The 27,596-nt window shown below is 18.3% G+C and overlaps 1 protein-coding gene across 5 annotated transcripts in view; it reads right to left on the reverse strand.

Annotated features, from left to right (window-relative positions):
- Positions 1-27,596, reverse strand: part of LOC108001956 (hepatocyte nuclear factor 4-gamma) — a 255,501-nt gene that overhangs the window by 99,212 nt on the left and 128,693 nt on the right. For 2 of the 5 annotated variants that reach the window (XM_017063299.3, XM_017063296.3), the window contains exon 1: positions 3,324-3,565. The exons of 2 other annotated variants lie outside the window; for them this stretch is intronic. In XM_017063299.3, the coding sequence (XP_016918788.1) occupies positions 3,324-3,426 (103 nt within the window). In that variant the 5' untranslated portion in view covers positions 3,427-3,565. Of the gene's footprint in view, positions 1-3,323; positions 3,567-27,596 lie in introns of those variants that run through there. One more of the 5 variants, XM_028668805.2, reaches the window with a different exon arrangement.

The following is a 27,596-nucleotide window of genomic DNA, read 5'->3' on the forward strand; positions in this document are numbered from 1 at the left end:
ATTAAAAAGTGAAAATAAATCGTTATAAATTTTGAATAGAATAAATTTTTTTTATTTTTATATTTTTTATTATATATTTATACTATGATTGTTTGTATATTGAAACATTTCATATATATATAGTTAATATGGTGATTATATTATCATGTATTAGTTATATGAGATTTAAAATACTCCATAAGAAAATCCAAAAATTAAAAAAAATAATTTTGCAAATTATATTTATTACTTAATTTACTTAATTTCATTACTTAATTTGTTATAAATTAATTAAATTGTATTTTTTCACAGAAAACTAAATACTAAGTAAACTTTAAAAAAATAATTTTAATAAAAAAAAAAATAATTTTAAAAAAATAATGACTTATTAAGTAAATACTTTCTAATAATTAAAAATTATCTGGGATAATTTTTTATTCCATTTTATATAATTACCTTAGATGTATGAACATGTATTTATTAATATTTTATATATTATAATTGTATACATTATGTATACTATAGTATATAATAAATTTACAAATTTTTTATTTAATAATTAATTTTTTAATTATTTTATTAATATTTTTTAATTTTATTAATTAAATATAATAATTTATATCTTTATTTAATTTAATTTTATTTTAAATTAAAGAGTAATAGATTTATGTTTTTTTTTAAACTAAAGAAATAATAGATAATATGTAGAATAATTAAGTGATTCAATTATTCTATAAATAATTTATTATTCTATACACAAAAATAAATTGGAAAAATTTAACTACAAATTATATGTTAAATAAGGCTATTCACCAATTGTGTTAATATAATATATATAAAATATAAATAATAATTTCCATTTCTAAATTTAATTTTGTAATAAAATAAAATATTATGTAATAAAATATTTTTTTTATTTATTTCTATCTAGTATAATTTTCTATTTAATTATATATATCTTCTTTATTTAATAAAAAGGTCATATACAGATACATATTTTTCAAATTTTTAAATTTGATTTTTTCAAAATAAAATTTAAAAAAATATTGGTTATACATACACATGTTTTTAATATTATATACTATTTTCATATATATACAAAGATAAACAGATAGATATAGATAATTAATAACATCAATTAACCTAAGATAGTCTATATTTAAAAATTGAAATTTTTAAAATTATCCAAACTTATATTTGATTGAATTGTTATTAAAAAATTTTAAAAATATTATAATATTTATAATTTTATTATTTTTTATAAACGAAATATTGGACAAGAAAAATTTAAATTTTGTTTAAATGTTAATATAAAAAAATTGAATTAAATAATATATTTTAATAAATTTTTTTAAAATATAACATATTAAAATAATATTTTTAAAAAATTAAAAAAAATAACAATTATTTATTAATTTAATTCAAATAAAAAAATATTTAAATATAAAGTTTGAATTTTTAAACATTTTCAACAAATTTTAAAATAATATTAATTCAAAGATGAATTCTTTATTTTAAAACAATAATATTTATAAAAATTAAAAAACTAAATAAAAAATATATAAAAAGATAAAAATTAAATATTTTATTTATTATATTATATTTATATTATATTTATTATATTATATTATTATATTTTTTTGATATGAATATTTAAAATATTCTCTAATATTTTAAATATAGAAAATTATAAAATATAAAATAGTATTGAATATTCTTTATAAACATACTATAATTATATATTAAATAATAATAATAATACATATATTCTACTTAAAATTTAAATATTAATAATATAATTTTCATATTTATTTTCATATTAATTTTACGATTATTCGATATCTGTTGGAAATATTTTAACAATAAATTTTTTCTTTTTTTATAGAAATATACAAGATTAATCATTTAAAAATTTTTTTTTAAGAAAATGCTTTATACAATTTTGAAAATAAAACAAAGATATTTCTTAAGAAATCTTCTATAATAAAGTATTTCTTTTATAATAAAGAATAAAGAAAATATTATATAATATTATATAATATTACAGTATTTACACACATCGCTATTTAATCACGTTTGTTTAAAAAATTAAAAATAATTATATTTATTTTCTATGTTACTATGATTCTAATTATAGCTTTTTATAAAAAATTGTATAACTTGTATTATATTAAAAATTTTTTTTTAAATCACATTAACACGTTGTTATATAATTATTTAATACAGTGTAATTAATTGTATTTTATAAATTAATATTTTATTTACTGTATTCAAAAAAAATTAATTAAATATTTAAAAAATTTTTAAAAATACAAAAATATAATATTTTTTAATTTAAGAATTTCAAAAAATACTAATAGAATAGTAATTCATTTGTATGTTAAAACCTTTTAAATATAAATTTTTATTAATTATGAACTTATATAACTTTTATATAAATTAACTTTTTATATAAATTAATTATATAAAATTATTTATATATGTCTTTATATGTGTCTTTTATTATAAAGATTGATTAGTTTTTTAATTTTTTCATTGTATTATGTGTTATATATCTTCTTTGTAATCATAATAATTAATATACAAATAAATAATCACAATAATCATAATAATTAATATATATAATATATATACATATTAATTATATAAAACAATCGTAAATAATATAAAATATCGTAAACAATATTAATATATATAATATATAATAAGTAGATATTATAAAATTATAATAACTAATATGATAATTAAAATTAAAATTAAGTACTTATTATTTTACATTTATTATTTATATATTATCTTTTTTATTACATTTATTACTTATATATTTTATAACATTTTATTATCTCTTTATTATCTAAAAAATAATCTTTATATTCATTTTATTTTATAATTAACAACTTTTTTTTTAAATTTAAAAATTTTTTTTTCTTTTATACATTCCTTTATTATTAATTTTATATTTTACTTATGTTAAATAATCTACTACATAAGATTCATAATATTATATAAGATAATTTGTATTAAATTAATTCCTAAATTCATTTTTTATTGATATTTTACTATTTATGCTGCTAATATTATATAAATATATATTTTTCAATTTTTATGTTATAATAAAAACCAATTTTTTTTCCTTCTTAATATTATTAATATTAAAGCTATATATATTGTAATTTTAATATAACCTCAATTTATTTTCACAAAAGAAAAACAAATATTAGAAATTTAAGAATAAAGAGGCTATTAAATAATTTTTATACAGAATACATATATATATACATATATATATATATACATATATATATAATCACCTGTCGATAATTATCAATAAAAAAAATACTTACCTAGAACTTCAAAGAGCTGATCATCGAATCGCATTTTGATATATAACTCGTCGATTTTGTATAGATTACAAAAATTTAGCGTAGAAGCAGTATGCGTGCACATGAATAACACAACACAAATTATAATTTTTTTCACGTGCCTGCCATGCTTCTGTCACTTTACAGTTATTTATGAAAAATAATAACTTTAACAAATTATTCAACCATCACGCACGGAGGTCGCTGTGCGACTGAACATGGAACTATCTACTTATCTCTTTCGTCGTTTACTGGAAGTGAGAGTAATATATGTATATCGGTAGTGGGGATAGACTAATAGTAGGGGATACTGTTATAATGAACATAATAGCTATTTGGCAAAGAAAATATATATGTATAAGTATATAAATATATAAATATGTAAATATCTATAAATATATATATTCATAAAATATCTATGAAATCTTGATTTTAGAAACAAAAACAAACACAAAAGTATACAAAAATGTATGTAAAGCTTATTTTTATAAATTGTTAGAAATTTAATTCTTTATTAAATAAAATGAAAAAAAAAATAAAACTTTGTTTATGTATCTTCATCACATTTTATTTTTGTCTTTTATTTAATATAAATTGCTTATTAATATTAAATTGTTTATAATTCAATAAATTAATAAAATTTCAGTCAACACTTTTATATATCAACTTTGGCCATTAGTTTGTAAAAGAAGCTATCCTTAAGATGTATCACACACATATTAATTACATTAATATAATGTGAATGAAATTATATTTGTAATAAAAGAAAAAATGTTTATTGAAATTATTCAATTATTATATATTAATTATTATTATATATATAATTAATTTTATGATATAATTTATTCAATGATATTTTTACTTCCTTTATTCTTTAATATATAATATATAATATATATTCTTGTATATTTATAAATTTTATTTTTAAAAATATGGTTTATGATAAATTAATTATTTATATGTTCATGTTATATTTATTATATTATATATTATAATTTTATGATATTAAGAAAAACATATATAAATATATATATATATATATTTATATATATATATATATATATATATATATATATATATATATATATCGTATAACAGAAATTGAAAGATTGATAATAGAAATAAAAAAAAAATCAATTTTTTTGAAATACTCTGGAATATTCTTACGTGCATATTTTTCCATTTATGAGTTTTTTTTAAAGAAAATATCTATTTAGTAAATATACAATATAAATATGTATATATACATGTACGTATAAAGTGTAAAATATGTCCTTATTTATGTTAAAAAGCGAAATATTTGATTTATTTCTTTGTGCAGTATTCTTTTCTTAAGTAAATAAGTATTATTAATTGTCTGATAATTTTTTATAAATGTAAGAATGGATAAAAACATTCAAAAAAATTCATTAGTTGAATTATTATATAAAAAAGTTGAATTATATATATAAAAAAAATAATTATTATGTAAGAATATAAAAAATATTATTATGTATAATAAATAAAAAAGAAGAGAAAAGAGGATAGATATTTTAACATATTTTTATTTATTTTAATTTTTCTAACTTATTTTAATTAATTATATCTTATTTTCTCCTTATTCTCTAATTTAACTTATTAATTTAACTTTTTTTAAATTCATTTTAATCTTTAACTTTATTTTAATTCATTGTAATCTATTTAAAGAATAAAATTGCAAATGAAAGTGTCGTTTTTGTCAACATTAATTCGTAATATTTAATTTTTATCATCATTATTTACACAAATATTTTTTTTCTCTATACGCAAATATTTTAATTTATCTTAAATAAAAGTAATTTGCTAAATATTAAATATTTACATTTCAAAAAAAATTAACAAAATATTGCGAAATAGTAAAATATTGTGTAAGAATTCAATGTTACATTTAAGAGAAAATTCACACAAAAATAGATAAAAATGAAATCACTAATAAAATATTGAAACTTTTTTTTTAATCAAAATTCAACTTAACGAAAATCTCTAAAAATAAATTTGCTATAGCTTATAATTATTTTCAATTCTATTATTAACCTAAATATAATATGTTTTGATTGCATATTATAATGTTTATCATTAAAAAACAATGATATTTCATTTTATTTACCTACGGTTTTACAATTTTTATAATTATTTCTATGTGTGTTATGAATATTATAAATAATTTTAATAATAATACAATAGATAAATAGAATAATGTTTATAAATTTACAATAAACTTTCATTAATAATTTTAATAATAATAATTATTATTAAGTATTATTAAAGTTATATTAATTATTAAATATTTATTATTATCTAAATAATCTATTATCTAATCATCTATGTTATTTAAATCTATATATCTTGTTTTAAATAGCTTATCATTAATAAATTATTAATAAATTTCAAATAAATAAAAGAAAATTTCAATTTCTATATTCATTAGTTAAATTATATTAATAATACAACTAAAATATTACGACTAACTAATATTCAAATAATTAAAACAATTAAAATATATTATATTTCTTTCAAAAATTTTTTTAAACAAAAAATAAATTCTTGTAAAAAAATATAAACTCATCTTATGAAATAATTAAATAACATTGTTTATATTATAATTAATTTTATATATTTAAAATTAAATAAATTGTTATTAATTATTTATTTATAGAAATAATAAAATAATTACGAAAAGATAAGTAATAATTTATTAAATAATTTATTAAATTTATATTAAATAAATTAAAAAATTACTTAGATAAAATATAAATTTTGAAAAATAATAACAAAATTAATTTATATAAAAAATCTAATTCAATAAAAATAATAAAAATATTAAAAAATATTTTAATAACATAACATATAATATTATTAAGATATCTATTATTATACTGTAATATATAATAATAAAAAATCAATATTACGAATAACATTTTTTTGCTATGTTTGAAAGGACATATTAAAAATATCTATGTTCTTAAGTGAGTTATAATAAGAATATTGATACTTTGTTGTTGAGATTGCTATAAATATTATATTTTTTAATTATATTTCTAAATATGTATTTCTAAGTCAATTGAATATTTTTTTTTTAAATTGTAAACAAAACATTATTTTGAACAGTAATAAATATTCAGAATTGTTCGAATTAATTCTTTTAATTCAATAAATTTGTAATATAAATTGTACTGCAATAAATTTATAATATATTGAATTATAATTATAAAAATTATAATTATTATAAAAATTATAATATATTGAATTTATATGTTACAATATATTGAAGATATATATATATAATTGCTTTGACATTTCAGTAAACTGATTTTAGATTGATGAATTGCAATGAATTATTTACCATTTATTTATACTTTTATCTCTTTTAAATTTATTATAATTTCCAAATTTCTTTAACATGTAAATATGTTATAGAAAAACTAAATTATTTACATAGAATGTTAATATATTCGTAGATACACTTTGAGGGAGATATTTTGGAACAAAATCAATTCTAAAACAAATACAAATGTGATACAAGAATGTTGAGATTTATTTATTAAATTTATTTATAAAATTGAAATTTGCATTACTGAAGTGAATATGGAAAAAAAAACGAAAATACAATGAATGTAATATATATATTTTTGTATATCAATTTTTTTAATTATTTTATATTTATTTCTAGAATTAATTTTCCAAAAATATTTTAAAAATATATTAACATTTATTATAATATAATATTATACATTATATATATATAATATTATAATATAATATTAACATTTTTGTATATAAATTTATAATTTAATAAAAATTTATATTACTATTGCAAAATACCAAAATAAAAAATCACTAACTTCGCAATTTATTTATTATTATTATTCATTTTTAATGTTTTAAATAATAAAAATTTTATTATTCATTATTAAATGATTATTATTCACAATTTTTATAATCGGTATATTTAATATAAAAAAAAATTATATATATATGTTAAAATATAAATTTATTTTATAAATAATTTTAAATATTAAAATAAATATTATAATTAATAATTTAATTTTTATGAAAAATTATAATTGTTTTATAAATAACTTTCTAATATACAAAAATCGGAATATATAAAAATAATATCAAAAATTAAAATTGATAAATATTTTTTATTAATATATTTATTTTAATTTTAATTTTTTAATAAATGAAAGAAAGTATTAATTCATAAACAATAAATAGTATAAAGACAAAGCAATACATGAAATTTTATCACATAATATTTATGTATTATCACAGCTTAGATAATAATATTATTACAGTTGTAGAATTAAATTTCATAAAAAAGTCACTGTGTCAAATTTACGTAGACGATTAGTATTTTCATCACATTTTCAATAGCAACATATGGAAATTTTACGTAAAATTTTTCATTTTTAATAAATGTGTATAATTTTATATGCATATAATATAAAATATAAAATATATGAAATATCTTATTTAAATTTCCGTGAATATTTATTAAACTGTCAATGATATCAATGAAATATTTTTGATAAAAATTAAACGTTTTAATGAAGATTTTATGTAATATATAAAAATTAATATTTTTATAGATGAATGTATAGAAAATATATAGAATGTTAATTTATTTGTAGAATATCCTACAAGAATTAATTTTAGAGATTGAAATAAACACAAAAATTAACATATAAAAATTAATTGGGATTTATTTATTAACATACAAATTAATATTAAATTATAATTTAAGTTTAGATAAAGAAACTTAGAAACAAAAATAACAATATGAAGAATTTTTATTCTATCTGTTTTGTTTTATCTAATGCAAACTTTAATTGCTTATAATTTAATAAATTTATATTTTTGTATATTAACTCTTGTATTCGTTTTAGCTTCTTAACTCTTCATAGAGTTTTCATATATATATTAATATCCTATATATAGAATATTTCAGCTAATATTATTTTATAAATAATTTTAATAAATTTAAAAAAAAATTTTGAACGAAAATTGCTTAACAGTTTTAACAATTATAAATTATAATATATAAAAAATTTCAAAAAATTATTAAATAATACATCAAAGTTATTTAATTTAATTTTTAATTTTACATATGTTGATATTAATTTATATTTAATGAATAAATATGATCTTAAGATAATAATATGATATGATAATATACTACGATCTTATATTATAATATATCTTAACATTAACTTAAAATATTAAAGAAAATATCAATATAAAATATTCTACACTGTATCATTTATCTCTTCAAGATTATATATTGCATCAATATTTTACTGATACTCATTTCAAAAATATATCTAATTTTATTGTTGATTTATATCTAATTTCGATAAAAATCTGCAGTTTCATTTATTCAACATATTAATTTGAGAAATTTTTACAAAACATTTAATTTTATATATATTTTTTTTATAAAATTAATTTTTATAAATATATATATATATATATATACACATACACATAATTATATATTAATAAAAATTTCTTTATCTTCTTTATTATATCTTAAATTTTTTTTTATACTTATTTTATATTAAAAATTATATAAATGAAAATATTGCAATTATATGAATTAATAATCAAAATATAAAACAATTAGAATACTAGTTATTATAATTGATTTAATTCAATTAGAAAAAATAAAAAAAAATCATTATGGTTCATTAATTTCTAGTTCAATTTTGAAAAAAATAATAAATTACGTACGTAATTAATAATTATATTATTATATTATTTATACTATAATATATTATTTAATATATTATTATATATTATATAATTAATTATCTATAATATTTAATTAATTTAATTAATTAATTTAATTAATTTTTAATAAAAAAAATAATAAAACTTTTAAAAAATTTATATTTTCTTGTTTTTTAATATTTCTCAAGCTATTGAAAATTATGCATTAAAATAATGATTATTGTAAATATAAATAAGTGTATGTGTTATAAGAATTTACAATCAATTCTCTTCGTTATATATGTATTTTCGTTCTTCGTTATATATATATATGTATTTTTATTTTCTATTTTTAGTAATTTTTCTAATTCATTTTTTTAGAAGATATTTTTACTTTTTTTACAAAATGTCCTTTAAAATTTTTTATAAAATCATATATTATAATATTAATTAATCATAATATTATTAGACTATGACATTTATACAAAATTTGAATGTATAAAAACTTAGAATGCACAATGACGTTTGCACAATGAATGTAAAAGGATAAGTATGTAAAGTATTCAAATATGTAATTAAATATTGTAATATTTAATTTTAAATTTAAAATAAAAATCTACAGTCTAGTAATTATAATACATAGTACGTAGTGACATAGTATAATTTTAACATATATAAAAGAGAATTCATTTTGTTGATTAATATCCTTAAAAACATATTATCAAACATAAGGTCAACATTCTGAATAATTTATCTTTATTCATGTATTTGATTTTAGAAGATAATAGTAAAATTTCTTTTAATTTTATATGTCGTAAGTATATAATATACAGTTAAAAGAATTTACAATCAAGTTTTTTGACTAAGAAACATTAAATTATAATTTGAATTAATCTTTAAAAAATTTCAGAAAAAATAATTTTTTCAATAATATTATATAATTTTTATTCACTTTATACTTATTCACTTTAAACTAACTTAGATTAAATATTTTTATTGTTTTAATTATAAATGATCGCATTTTGTGCAACGAAACAAACTTTATAAAAAAATAAAACGAAGTTTTTTTATTTTAGATCATCTTTTAATCAAATTGCAAATTGATTGCAAAAATTTAAATGTGATTTAATTTTTTTTAACTATTAAATAATTAATTATATAAATTGATTATAAAAAATTAATTTCTATGAGGCTTAAATTGAAAAGATTTAAATATAGTCATGGAAAATAAATTTTTTTTTCTTTTAATAATTATAGATTTTATATTTGAGATTTTTATAGTTCAATGAAGATGTTTCTATATTCATATTTTTATATTTCTTCTTTGTTAAGGTTTGCGAATGTGAATTGTGTTCAGGAAGAATTGTTTTCTGACATTTCATTAATTGTAGTTAACTTTTTCAGAAATAAAAGATTCATTCAAAATAAAGATTCATAATGAAAATAATAAAATCAATATGTCCTCTTTATAATCGCTTCGCTACAATGAGCATTAATTTTTCTATCTATATTTTTTAATTAAACAGTCAGTTAAAAAAGAATATGTTCTAAATAGTATTGTTAGTAGCCGAAGACTTTATCGAAGTTTTTTAAAATTTTTAAGATTTTTCTATATTTTCTTTAAAAGAAATTTTTTTTCTCTTGGATTTAATTATTATTTTAATCTTGTCGAAGAGGATTTTATATTTCATAGTTGATATTCTGCTACTATTAATTGTATATAGATAGAGTATGTTTCATAATCTTTTAAATATATTCACACCCATTTTAATTTTTTTTATGTACTTAGTTATATAAATATGACATTTTATAGATACGAATAAAATTGCTGAAATGAATTTTTGAAAAGTTATCTTTCCTAATTTAATATGAGTAATGAAGATTATCTTCATTGTTTTTTTTTCTTAAAATTTTACCAATTCTGTTATTTCTTGAACATAAGAAAGAAAAATGTATATAGTATTTGGAAATGAATGTAATGGATAATGTAGTATCTGATTATCCGATTAATTTTGCTTGTTGTTGATGAAAGTTTTCTTGATATATAATAATTTTCTTGCATGTTGATTGCTTTGTTAATGTGCAAAGAGATATGATTTAAGAGATAAGTCATACTTTAGGCAGTCTTATCGTTAATAATATTGTGATAAATATGATTGATGATATTGTTATTAATAAAGAGAAATATATGAATTTCGATATGTTAGAAAAATTGCCGATATGTTAAATATCCAACAAAATAAGCCAACAAAAAAAATTTATTACAATTTGTTGGATGTATCATACATTACTTCTATCATACATTGATGAAAAAAAAAAATATCCATGTAATATAATCATGTTAAATAAATTAAAAATTGAAGTAATTTTCGATCATTGAGTAACAAAAAATGAAAAATAGATATAAATGTAATTATGATCGTATTATCGTAACTAGATAAGGAAATGAATGTTTCGAATCTATACAAAAAACTAAATTACATCCATAAAAAGTCTATAAAATCTGTATGATGCAATTACAATTCCAATTATAAATTATTTTATTTTATTTTTTTATTTTTATTTTTATTTTTATTAATTCATGATTATTCAATTAATTTCGAAAGATCTATTATTAACGATTTATTATTAAAGATCTATTAAAACTTAAAAAATACAATAAAAGAAAAGCGTATCTATTTTGACAAATTGTAAATTTCTATAGTGACACAATATAAATTCTTGAAATGAATTGTAATATTCTTATATTTAACTGATATCGAAATATTGCTGAGGGCTACAAAAAATGATGAAAACTATAATTTTTTAAATTCTTTTAATAAATCTGAAAAATTTTTACATTTTTTGATGCTTGTTTATTTATGCAATTTTTATGAAATTTTCAGCATATGTATAACTATAAAATATATTTATTAAAATTGTAACTGATGAACGACTTTGAATATTGCACAAATGGGATTCCTAAATCGATCTTATTTCTTGAAGGACCACCTATTATAGTATAGTATAGTATAGGACTATATATTTATATTATGAGTTCTGAACGAATGATGATACTTTGATTCTTTGCAGCTAACTGTAATAATTCTAACTGTATTTTTATGTATACTGTATCGTCGTCGAATTCCATCTGTTCTAGTTTCCATTTCTATATTAACTCTATTGCAAAACTGTCGCAAGCCTTGATTTTTCCTTCAATCCTTGCTTTTTGGGAGAAATGTACATAAAGAGACGGTTGGAGGGACTAATAGTCGTGCTGGAGGACGACCTCGAAGGATAAATCCTCGTGTCGCGGAATTGCATGCGGATCAGAATCTTCGCTCCTACGATGATCTATCGCATAATATGCAAATGTGGTTCGTGAAGTTATTGTGATATCTTTGTTTAAATTAGAGATTTTGAAAATGTTAAGAAAACCATATCCGTTCATAAATTATTGTCAGGCTATTGTAAAACTTATAAAATACAGACTAAGTTATCCAATCGTTTCAAACTCTGTCCTTAACATGCCGCTCGTCCTGAAATCAACTTTAAATATATGGTAATAACGCTAACACGTTAATTCTGCAAAATATCTCTATAACACCTACATCTTCTTATCATTCAAATGAGGCGAAGTATCCTAATCCATTTCTTGTTGATCGTTGCTTGATCCATTGTCGTCATATATAGATAGAGTGCACAAGTTCTCTGTTGTTTGATGATGCTGTTGATAGTTTTTACGTAGCTATGTATGGAATACCATCCCAAGGTAAAGCTGCATCACCCTACCCATGCGCCATTGTAGGGGAAGGTTTTCCTCTTGTATTATTACCAAGTCATTCTCTCGCAAAGTATCTATCAACTTGTGCCATTTATTTCTTTGCTATAATTCTGCTATAAATATTTTTTGTTCTAGCGCTGCCAAAAGTATTGAAACATTTGCTGAATTAACTGATATCGGCCGAGATGATTCACTTTGACCTCTTGCACATTGTTGATTGCGGTTAATGCATTGACGATCAGGAAATAATCTGGAGTCAACATATTCAGATCATCTAGATCATATGACAAAGGAGTGATAGGTCAGGAGTTCAGATAGGATTCTATTTGCATTAGCAAAGTATATAGCTTTTCGAATGTTCATTTCTACTCACCAATAACTGCAAATAATGTTTGAGCCTTTGCCTCATTCTCCTATAATCCACCGAAATATAGCGCATATGGAGGATTCAGACGCTATTCCATTTTCCTAATATCTTTATGTTATGCTTCTTACTATTCAAGAGCACGCCTAATTCATAGAGTTCATTTCGCGCGCTTATAAAATTTGTTCTGTTGTCCTTCATAATCTTTTGCGAGTTATAAATCTACGTAAGCAATTCAAAAAGACCTTGGTAGAGAGGTCTATGGATAATTTTAGATGTATGGCTTTTAAGACGAAAATACAAAAATAAGATTTTACTATAATCTTATGAGTTCTTTCACGTGCTGGAAACGGACCTACATAATCAAGATTGCAGATAGAAATCGGTCAGGTCGACATTATCCAAGCCACATTATTCTGAAGATGGTATTCTAAAGATGATGACCTTGCCTTGAAATATTTTATGCATTTTCGCATGATTTTCCTTACGGAGGATTTGCAGCCTATAGGCTAATATTTCTCTCGCTATTATTGGCATTCCGCATGTAATAATCTAATATGCTCGTTTCTTATTATGATTTCTGTAAATGGATGCTTAGAGGATAATACTACAGGGTATCTTTTCTGAAATTGTATAATTGTATTTCGCAATCTGCTACCTATTCCTATAATTTCATCCTTATCTAAAAATACGCATAATGAAAATAATTTAGATTAGATTTTGGCTTGCCTGGCTAATTTTCTCTTAAACAAATACAATCATTTTTCCGTCTGTTGCGCGAATCATATTGAAATATGTTGAAATATGTTGTTTCGAAACGTATACTAACTATGTAACGTCCTGCATATTTTTTGTTGTCTGTTGCATATTTTCTGAGAAATGGATTTCACGATAATTTTTTTCTTGCATAAATTTCGCGGATATCTCCTCTATTTCCCAAAATTTGATAAGCTGTCTATCTAAATCATTATTTCTAGCTAGATGACACCTAACGCGAATCGAATTCTGTCGGTTATGCCAAATGCCGCCGAGTACCCAATTGAATTGAATCTTTTCCATAACACAACTACAACAGGCGAGAACCTGCCTGGTGTTGACCACATAACAATGGCCAAAATATGCCTGTCCCGATAAGCATATCTATTTTTCTGCAGTGATTGAACTGAGAATCGGCCAATGGACGGTTAATATGTGTCGGTATTTCTAAATTTTCCTTTGCTAATAAGAGATTTGGCAAATCTATAATAATTTTATTTATGGACATGAGATGTTGATGCTAAAACCATTATATGCAGAAAAAAATGTTAATAACTCCTGATATATTAATTGATTAATTCTTCTGATGAATTAATTGAACCTCCAATACTTTAAATATTCAATTTCGTTCGTTTGCATTTTATTCCCAACCTCTTACAAAACTTCTGGATAATAAAATTATATTGAGAACCTGAATTTAATAGAACTCAGCATTTCTGTTTTTTCCTTGATTATTTTTTAAAACGACTGCGATTGACAATACGGCATATTTTTGGGGGGACGAATTGGTTGCAACATTTGTGACAGGATGGAACTAATGGGATATTCTTTATTAAACTATTCTTTTCTGGTTTAAGATTTTCCGTTGAAGAAGCCTTGAGTTCTCCCATTTTAATATTATCTCGAAGTAATAACGTGTGATGTTTGCGCCCATATGTCTTACAAATTCAGTACGTACACAATACAAATTCAGTCTTCACGCAATATCCAGATTGTAAACAATTGAAACATAGTTTCGTCTGCTGTATGATTTTAGTTTTTTCGTCTATATTTGAATTTTTAAATCTTTTGCATTGTGACAAAAAGTGATTGTTTGAATAAACTGGACAATGGAACATTGACTACATATATCGTTGCTCGCTCCGATCGGCGCATTGGAGGATTCATCGGACGTTGCCGCTGATTATCTACTAGACGTTGCTGTTGATTATTCTTCGAAAAACTCTCCAAGTATATAGCCTTCTAAGAATTCATAAAGATTTTTGAAAGTAAGATTGCGCTCTAAAATTAATGCTCGCTCTCACAATTCGCCTAATGTTGTTGAATCTAATTTTCTTGCAAGAATTACCAGAATCATGGTATTCCACAAATCATGATATTCACCTAATTTCTCCAGTGCGCTAAGATGATTTTTTGTATTATTAATAAACTCTCTTAAAGATGGAAGATCAGTTTTTGAGTGACAAATCTAGAAATGCACCCGGCAATAGGAAGATTCGCGATTTTTTCATATCGGGTTTATAAAGCTTGTAATTTCAGATATGCCTAAAGACAGGATCGTGCGAGTAGTTTTATCCTTTAACGATGAAAATAATGAAATCTTTGCAAATCTGATAAAGATTCATTATTCTGAACTAGTGAAAAAAATGTATCTCTAAAACTAATCCAATCCTTAGAGGAATCATCAAAGCAAGTTTATTTGGGTCAAAATTGCCGAAGACTGTTGCTGAGTATGAGAGAAAGGAATTTTATCTTAATGAAGTTTGATCTTAATGAAGGAATACTCTTTTCTCTTTTTTGCGAGCGTGCGTCTTCTATAAAATCTTCTAAAAAATATAGATATTATATTGAAATATGCGTTTTCAAACTCGATAAGATGAATTGCATGTGATAATTCTAATTCGGCTTCTTCAACAATTTCTTTTATGCTTTTTTAAATATTTATATATTTATACATTGTATAAAGAACTATATGCCTTATATCGTTTTCTTCAATTTCTGTAAGCATAACTGACTTTCGAGATTCTTCGAAGAATTTTAGAAATCTCGTCAATGAGACCAACGACGCTCATTGATTAATGACTTTAATTGAACTCTATTTCTGCTAACGTAAGGGTAAGAATTTGCTTACCGGAATTAGATGGGAGATTAGATCGACGTCGCTGAAGTTGATAGTAGTTAGATGCTAGTTGCTGTGATTATTTTTCGAAGAATCATCTACTACCATAAGACTATATTCGTTTATATTATAAATGATTCTATGATTCTTTGATTTTTTGCGACTAATTGTAATGATTCTAACTGTATTTTGATATACATTGTATAGTTGTTGAATTCTATCTGTTCTAGTTTCCATTTTTATATCAATTCTATTACAAGACTGTCGCGAGGTTGATTTGTCCTTCTTGCTTTTCGAGAAAAATACATGGAGAGGGGATTGGAGAGACCAATGGAGGGAGGCTTCGAAGGAGGAACTCTCGCATCGCAATGCATGGAAATCAGGATCTTTGCGTTCGCTCCTATAGTGGTCTATCGCGTGGTATGCAAATGTGGCTTGTGAAGAAGCCGTTGTTGTGATATTTTTATTTAAATTAGAAATCTGTAAAACGTTAAACCATGCCCGCTCATAAATTATTGTCAAGCTATTGACGGTACACGAACGAAAATATAGGCCATTATCCGATTGCTTCACAAATCCTGTTTTTAACAGTATGATTCAAATTTTTTATACAAACTAATAACTCATAAAAAAATTGTAAAAAATGACTTTCACTATTTTCTTTTTTTAAAATTTTGATTAATTATAATTTCTTAAAAATTTTGTTTACACATTATATCGTAAACTAATCCTAATTTTTCAAAAAATTCAAGTCATTTGGACCAATTTTAAAAAAGTTATACCATTTGAAAAGATAGATTTATATTTTTGTTCGCTATTGTATATTGCATGTATATATATATATTTATCTCTGTGTGCAGAGTTTCATTGACATTTTATTGTATTAAATGATGTATAATATAACTTGCAAATTCGCAGAAATATGGACTAAAAAAAATATACTAATATGGAAATATATAATAAATATATACTAATATGGAATATAAAAGAATCATCAACAAATCGTTTAAACGACTTTAAAAATAACAATGATTAAAATTACGATAATAATGATATATCAATATATTTAATATTATTGCAACATTTTAATATTTTAATATAAATAATTGGACATTCGATCATATCCAATTAAAGAAAATACTCTACATATCACAGTTACGAGTAAATTTTTATAATTATGTCACATAAAACATAATTATTTTTTTTTTATTTTACTTAAAATAATTTCTTATTTATAATTTTATTTTTGTAAAATATAAGTTGGTGTATATTATATTATGCTTTTCTGCACAGTAATTATTATTTCTCATCTAAAATTTGTTAAATACTAATGTAATATTTAATAAATATTAATTTTTATGTAATTGAATTCAGATTTCTATATTAATTTTCAAAATCGGATTGTTAGATGTAAAAAAGGATTAGATGAAAAGAAATTGTGAACCATTATTTTTTAAATTAGAAATAGAAAATAAGAAGAAATAAACTATAATAAAAAAACTGATACCAATAAATCTTAGAATGAAATCTTATATGTTCAAAAATTTATATATAAATCGTAAAATTGATAGTAAGATGATAAAAATCATACAAATCAAGATGATTGAATAAATCTATAGTTGACAAAAAATGAGAAATAAAATATGAAAATCATTGAAATAATTGAGATAAATTATAAAATAAAATATATATTATTAAATATATATATTAAAAATATATATTACTATTATATTAATAATTATATTAATAAAAAAATATATATTTTGCTTAAGAAATATAATAAATTTGTTTATAATTTATAAGAATTTTATTTATTATACATAATATATGTAATATATGTAAATATATGATATAATATATATCATATATTATTTTATAAATATTTATTTATTCCATATATTGTGATTCTAAATAATTTACAATGTATGGATTATTAGACTATTATCATAAATTTATATATATCTATTTTTAAGAAAAATATTGTAAATTTTATATATTGAGTATCGTTAATGTAAGTTCATTTATACAATATCTATTATATTTTTTCTATTTTTATATTTATTAATTATAAATGATTTTATTCAATAATCCAATTTTTAAAAATGTAATCAGTCTCTTCAAAATTTCAGTTTTTTTAAAGTTATAGAAATTATCTTGATTTAAAGATTAAAGATTTCTTAATGTTTATTTCTTAAAATCGATTTTTTTAAATAATTATTTGATAATTGAATATTTTTAGCATGAATGATTATTTACATCAAATGTTTGTATTATATATTTAGTTATTAGAATTAAAAAATTTATAATATTTAGAATATTAACTCAACATTTTATTTATTTTAGATTAAAAATATTTCTTTTTTTTTATTCTTATTCAAGTAATCTGAATATTTTGAAGCTATTATTATAATATTTAAAATATTATCATTAGAAGAAAGCATATCAGATCAAACTTGCATGATGTTGAGGAGCATATAATTTGATATAAATAGTTTTTTAATAGATGATTGCATAGAAGTCACATGAAGTTTAATTTTTTTTTAAATAATATATGGATAATATAATGGATAACAGTAAATATGATTTAATAAAATATAAATATATATATAAATAAACATATTTATTATATCTATATTTATTATTTATTATATTGCCAAATTATGAGAAACAATGTATATAGAAAGATTTTTTGGTTATATCAGTTCGTCATGATCTGTCTTCATAAATATTATAAAAAATAATATAAACAAATTGAAAAAATAATATATAAATAAATTATTATTATATTATCACTATAAATAATTATCATTATAAATAATTAATATCATTATAAATAAAGTATTTAAATATAGTATTTGGTCAGTTTAGTGATCTTGAATGACTTTAAATTATAAGTTATGCATTTTAAAACTTTAAATTATATATATGCATATTTAAATTATATATAAATTATATACGCATTTTAAATAGATATATTATTTCATTAAAAAAAAGTTGATCTTTATATGATTTTTATTCATTTATTTATCAAAAAACTATTTACATTAAATTATATATTTCTTAATATTATGTAAGTTTGATATTTAATAATATTTTTTGTTATTGGTCTTTTATAAGTATAACATATAAGTATTCTTTATATGAAAAAAAAATTTTTACAATAGCACTCATAGTCTTATTTATTTTCATTTTTCAAATTTTTATCTTAAATATTTTGTCATCATGTTTAAAAACATTCATAAGGATTGATTTTAAGATATTTTGTGTATAAAGAAAAAATTTTTTGATAAAATGATATGGAGAATATTCGATAATAATATTCGAAAAAGAATATCAGAGATGAAAGATTATTTTGTAGAAGATAACACATACACATGCAAGATAAATGCTTTATAAGTTTTTGATAAATTTCTGGAGATAAAATCATAGATAATATGAAATATTATAAAAATATTATAAATATTTTGAAATATTACGCAAACAGAATTATAATTAGAGAATATAGTTAGAGAATATATATTATTATAAAATATATTTAATTTAATATTAAAATATATTAAATATATATTATTATAAACATATCTTTTTTATCAATCATAATTTTATTATCAATCATAATTTCTTTCTTAAATCTTATATTATAAATTTATTGAATGATCGAAATGAATACGTAAAATGATTATTATAGGCATATTAATATAAATGAAAATTAAAAATATTTGTAAAATGATAATTTTTCAAATCTATTTTAATTTTTTTTATTTAAAATTATTTTTAGATAATAAAAAAATTATATTAAAAATTACATTATTAAATTATTAAGCAAATTTATGAAATCAATGAAAATAATAATTTTTTATAACTTGATTTACAATACCTCCAAGAATTTTTTAATTAGATTTAAATTTTAATAATTTAAATACAATTACATAAGCAATTTGTATTTTTTCGTATATATATATTAATATATATCAATTGTAATTTTATTAATTTATTATTATAGATAATTAAATACATAATTTAATGTATGATTGAACGAAGAAAAAAAATAAATATAATTTGTAATTGAAAAAAATTATTAAAAAGAAATACGAATCTGAATTTGACCTATCTAAATATATTTAAAAAAAAAATATCGGGTATTAAGAAAAGAAAATATTCAGTTATTAGCTGAAAATTTTTTATAAATAATATATAAATCAAATATATAATATATAATAATAATATATATAAATCAATATATAAATATATAAATCAGGTAAATTGAAGAAGAATATTTATAGTTTAAAAAAATCTAATAAATGGAATGTTGAAATGAAATATTAAGCGAAATATTGATGATGTGTGGATTGAAACAGCTTAAAGAAGATTATATGTTTATTTTTTATAAAAAAAGTCATAACTTACTTTATATCAAATATAAATGAATTATAATAAAATATGCATAATGACAAAATTAAAAAGCGCATTGATATAAATGATTTTAAAGAAAAAAAGATTATTTTTAGATAAGATGAAGAAAATATTATATATATATTAAATTAAACTATATCAAATGTTCCAAAAATATAAATATCGATTAATTAAAAATTCTTGAGTTAATTTCAAATAATATTTTATTTTGCAAAAAGTTTAATTCGTATTTTGTCAATAAATTATTAACAACAAATATTGATTAATCACAAAACGTGTTACATTATTACAATAAAATCAATATAAAATATCAATATAAATCATATAAATATGAAAAAAAAAATTTATATTCTAATTATTATTTATTGTTATATAAATTATATAACAATATAATTAATAATTATAATTATATAAATAAAAGATACTGAAGAAGAATTTTAATGTATCAAAAATTTCTTAATACTTTAATAATTATGTACATAAAATTATAATATTCTCAAGTTTGTTGTTTATAGAAACTTTAATGTTATTTAAATTAATATTTAATTGTTTGATAACTATATAAATGTCATAATAAATAAATGCGTTTAAATAATTAATAAATAATTGATTTTTTCCATCATTTTTAAAATTTTTTAAAAAATATATAATTTTAAAAATTTTGTAATTTAATTTTTCTTATATGGATTTAATGATATTAGGATTAGAAAATATTAAAATGGAATAATTGTAAAACATGTGGATAAGTATAAAGTAAAAATTCCTGAATAATCTGTGCTTTTGATTTGTTATCATAATGTTAATTAAAATCTCTGCAATTCTTATATCGGTTATACTTTTTAAAATTATTTTTTAAAATATTGTGTAAATATTTGATTTTATCATAAAATATTGACGATAAAAACGAATTCATTTATCAAAATCTAATCTAATTTATGCTTAAATTTGAAATAAAAAATATGATATGAAAAGCAAGAAAATAGAATTATTAACTTTAAAAAAAATATATAATTTAACAGTTTAAAAAAAATAAAAATAATTAAAATATATATACATAAATAAATAAAATAAATAATTAAAAAATAATAAGCAAAAAATTATAATTTTTTAAATATTAAATAATAATTTGAATTGTTCAAGAATCTAAAAAATTATATTATAATATAAAAAGTATATTATAACAAAAATATAAAAACTAAATATAAAATTTAATAAAGTAAGTTAGAAACATATAAATAATGTTATCTATATATGTTAAACAAATATATATATACATATATATAAATGTATTAAACGAGTAAGTATAATACAATACATTTAATCTAAACTTAAATTAATAAGATACAATATACATTAAAACTAAGTTAATTTAAGTTAATTAAAATGTTATAATTGATAATACCAATATCTTTGAGAAAATAAAAAAAAAATTTCATAATATTTTTTATAATTGAGATATGAATTTAGAAGGACAAATTTAATTTTGAAAAATCTGATTACAATTAAAAAGATGATTTATTTATAGACAGTATAATTATAATAATTGCATTTATTTAATTCATTTTTCTTTATAAAGTAAAGATAATATGTATATTCAATTTAATATATTCAATTTTAAATCTAATAAATATAATCAAATATATCAATATATGTTCAATTTAATGTATTCTAAATCTCTTCCTATCTAATCTCTTAAAAAGAAGTATCAAACTTTTATCATAAATATATATATATATTGTATATATATTTGATTTTTTAATTCGAATATATATTATAATTTCTTTTTTTTTAAATTTTTATAGATAGGTTTAGAGTATTAAAATTGAAATTTTCATTTTTTTCACAATATAGTATCTGTCCGAAATTTTTTACGGCATTTTAAAAATATATTTTTTATATTATTTCTTTTAATATTTAAATAATAGATAATAATTTAAATACATTTTTTTATACATTATCTATTTTAAGTGGACTCACGAGATTTTCTGTAAATATCTGAAATGTGAAGAAATGTTTCAGATAAAATTTATATAGCTTGAAGATTATATATTGTGATAATAAATATTTGACTTTAAGATAAATCTTTTTTTTATGAAAATCACATTTAAATTTTTAACTTAACTTTTTTATTACATATTTTTGTAGCTTAATAAAACATTTTCAAAACATTATTCACGCATATTTATATATAATACATTTTATCTTGTGTTTAATTGTATATTTTTTATAAAACATTTATATTAGAAACATTTTACATGGAATTATAAAAATATATATAATAATTAAAATAAATCAAATACATAATATTATAAATAAATTTGGAACATAATATGTCAGTTTTTTAAATAAATATTTAAAATTTATATAAATTATGCAATTTCTTTTTTTATCTAATTATTTCTAATCTAATCTATCTATTCTATTTATTTTCTTATCTATTTTTTAACTTTTAATCTAAATTTTTTCGATTTAATCTAAATTAAAGATATTATAATAGCTAAAAGATATTATAATATTATTACAAAAACAGTAATTTTTTAATTTATTATAATAATATTTATTTAATTATACAAAGTAGATAGTTCCTTAAAAATTAAAATTTAAGTGAATGAAGATTACAATTATGTTTCATGCACTTTATTATCAGACATTATCTTTCATTAATCTTTTAATCTTTTCGTTTAATGGATATTTCCATTATGTTTTCATTAAGAAGATTTTGCATATATTTTAATCGAATTTATTTTGAAAATTTATTTGATCCAATTATTAAATGAAGACAAGTTATTATATAATATAATATATTATATAATATAATATTAATCTTTAATTGAGAATATTAATAACAATTTGTATTATATTGTTTTTAAATGTATTGTATAATAGTATTAATAATAGTATAATATTATTAATACTATTAATAGTATTTGTATAAAATAATAGCAATTTGTTAGTAATATTTAAAATTTATTCAAAAATTAATAATAACAATAAATGAAGATTAAAAACAAATCGAAAAAAGAAAAAAAAAACATTTGAAAAAATTTAAATTTGAAATTATGAATTAATTTAATTTGTCATATTATATATGTTATAGGCTTATAATGCTCACTATATATATGTATATATAATGCTTATAATATTGTTATATAATGCTATTATATTTGTATTTATTATAGTATTGTATTATATATCTTATGATTATGTAGAATAGTATTTGTATGTAAATGTTTAAATTATTATTAAAAAATAAAATAAATTAAATATATTGTTGTTTTAAAAATTTTGTTATATATTAATACTTTAACATAATCATTAATACTTTTCATAATTTATTTCTCTTAAACTTACTTCATATTACTATTCGAATTTTAAATTAGAAAAAGTAAAAAAATTATAAGAATTTTAAAATTTATAGTATTGTTTGCGATGATTTGAAAATAATTTCAATGAATGACTAGTTTTTAAAAGTAATATAGAAGAAATTAATTCAAGAAATTTCAGAAAAATATCGATGCAGATTTTCGTATATCTAGTTTGGAATCTAGTTTTCAGTTTAAAATCTGATTGATTGTATGAAATGGGATTGAAGATGTATATAAGAATCGTGGAGCAATTAAAAAATTCCATATAATAAATGGAATCACAATAGATTCTGTTAAAGTTATTTTTGATGAAAAATAGAAAGAAATTTTTAAAGCTATTATTCGAATAAAATGGAATAGATTAAAAAAGATTTTGATCTTATTGTTGATCTTATTATTTTGTCTATTTTGTTTTTGAAAGGTCTGACAAGAAATATTAATTTAATCATTTATTTCTGAAAGTAAGAAAAACGAAGTGATTTTAAATCATTAATTTGGATGATAGAACTGTCGAAAAGTTTTGCATAACATTGAAATATAGATTTTCATATTTGAAATATATTCTCATTCTAATTTTGAATTATACATTGAAAATATTTTGAAAAATTTTTTTCTACACATGTATCCAACGATCGGTTAGAAATCTTTTAGTGATTGAATTTTATTAATATGTATATATTAGAGTTATTCATATTTACTTTTGATGAAAGGTTTTTTCGAAATTTTTTTTCAACATTTTCAAAAATGATTCGAATTAAGAAATAATTTGTGTAAAACTTGAATTCAATCAAATAATCTGCCTTTGAGCTAATTTAAATATAAAAAAAATTAATATTCATAATGGATTTTTTCGATTATCTTCAAGATTATTAATCATATTAAAATTTGTAGATAAGACATACTATATTCTATTATTTTTGTCCTATGACAAAAGATTAAAAAAAAAAAAATGAAAAAATATTTGAAAATAATTTAAAAAATTTGAAAATTAAAATTGAAAATTATTAGATATTAAAAATTTTCTCGTTTTTACTTTAATGATTTTAAAAATTTTTATCAGACTTATTTTTTATTTTATATAAAAACTATTCACTATACGAAAAAACAGTAGAACATGAAAAATGCTATATTCTATTTAGATTTACAAATTTTATCTGATTGTTTGATATAATCAATAATTTAGAAAATAATAGAAGAAAATTTTAACATTTAATTATAGATTCCTATATAACGCGATTTTTCGTACAATACGCCAAATAAAAAAATAAAATACAGAAATTACTTGACTTAAGAATTAAATATTATGTATTAATTGAGCATTAGATTAGTTTCTTCATGCTATGAATTCGCGTTATGAGAAAAATTTCTATATAGCACGATTTCCTATAATGCGAATTCATATAACGTGTAATATATTAATCACATTACACAGGAGTGTATTTCATACAATTATTGCATTTCATCATTTTAATATTTAAAAATACATTTTCTTATTATCGATAAAATTATCGATAGAATTAAAATTTTTATATTATTTTTTTATTATTTGGACTTATTTCAAAGAATCCCATAAAAAAAAAAAAAAAATAAGAATCATTTTATGATATATCTATAACACTGTATATATCAGTATGACCGATTATATTTTATCTATGTATAGGTATATATTCTTTTATATTATTTATATAAATTATGATTAAAAGATGAATTTCTCAATTTTTAGAGATAATTATGTGAATAAATGTTAATCTTTTTCATCTTTTCAATTAATTAATTTTGATTAAGATAAATAAAAATTCAATTACCTTTGTTATTAGAACAGAAAAATTTATTCACTTATGTTTAGTCTTTTTAGTGCCAATATATTAATTTATTGTCATTCGTCTTGTAATGTATGTCCATAAATATTTTATTATCTGTTTTTTACTACGATTGCATTTAAAAATGATCATAATAAAAACAAAAAAGATTCTTTCAATAAAATTTTTATGACATTATTGTAAATAATAATACTCAATATCATCTTTATTTTTATTATTAGAAATTTATTCTTTTAGAAATTTTTAAATATGCCACTCAAAAATTCAGAATAAATAGAATATATTTATTATAAATGCATTTTTTAGTAATTGATAATCATTCATAAAATAATTTTTAATTGAATAACAATATTTATTATAATCTTAAAATATTTTTTCAATAATGTTATAATATACTTATATCTTTTTAATAAACAATTTGACATTTACATAGAAATATTATTTATTTATTTGATAAAATTATAATTTAAAAATGTTTAAATTTATAATAAACTTATAATTATAATTTTAAATTATAATTATAATTAATAAAATATTATAAAAAATATTATAATTAATTAAATATATGTTTTATATTAGATATATATTTTATATCGAATTATAATAATATAATAATAAAATTTCATAAAAAAAATCATATAATAATGATTCATTTTAAAGTATTTAAAAATTTCACAGTCTTTGATTTATTCTTTTCAAAAATGTTTTTATATTTTATAGCAAATAAAAAAGTAAACTTTTTTCTCAAAAATTAGCTACAAAGACACTAAAAAAATTTTTTCATGAATCCACAATAGACTTAAAAATTGAAATCCTCCTTTTACATTCTTTTAAAAAAGTCTGACGATTTATTTTCGTCAAATTATTGAATTTTAAATTCAAAAACGATAAAAATTTAATATTTTTTGGATGTTCGCTATTTAAATCTAATATTCAAAATTCAATAAATTAACAAAAAATTTTTCTACATTAAATTTTGATGGATTATTGTAAAAAAGAGAATTAAATCTTCAAGTTTATTGTAGATTCAATCATCAAGATGCTGACAAAAAATTTGTTAGCATCTTTAGAACCGAAAAGAATTTTTTAAATCTTTAAGAAAAAAAATATCTTTATTTTTCTATTTGCTATAATATCAAGACTATGGAAAAAGACGTTTTCCTTTAAAATAAATTCAAACTTATTATTATATTTTTACAATTACAGATTTTTTTACAGTTTAATAGTTTAAAAATATCAATAATTTTTTATCGAATACCGATCCCTTTTTATTTATTTTTTATACTTGTTTTTAATATTTTTAATCATGCACATGACTCTGCAATTCTAGAATATCATAACGGCGACAGTCTTATGATCTTATGTGAGTGATACAATGCGATTTATTTGTAGTTGTACAATGTATACATGTTGCGATTCTGTTACCTTATCGCAATTGAACATTGCGAATATCGCAATGACTGTGCATCATTTGCCAAATCGTGAAATGATTAATGTTCGATTCATATTTCATATTATAAAAAAAAATAAAACAGATACTTTTCATATTGAATTATTGATTAAAGAAGACCAAAAATATTCGGATGTATTGTGTGATACATAAAATAAAAATTTGGCATGAGTACATATAAAAATCTATATTTAAATTTTAAAAAATATATTTGAAATGAAGAATACAAAATAATAATAATAAGCTTTTCTATTTTTAAATATTATTCGTAAATATTACTGATAAACAATTGCTAAATTTGACAATCATTCTAATATTTGCCAGTATATTTCAATAACATATTTTTATAAAAAATATAATTTTCATATTTTTTTATATATATTAAAATAAAATTGCATTTTCTAATATATATATATATATATATATATATATATATATATATATATATATATATATATATATATATATATATATA

This window comes from Apis cerana, linkage group LG9 (assembly GCF_029169275.1).
Source record: "Apis cerana isolate GH-2021 linkage group LG9, AcerK_1.0, whole genome shotgun sequence".
Lineage (NCBI taxonomy): Eukaryota > Metazoa > Arthropoda > Insecta > Hymenoptera > Apidae > Apis > Apis cerana.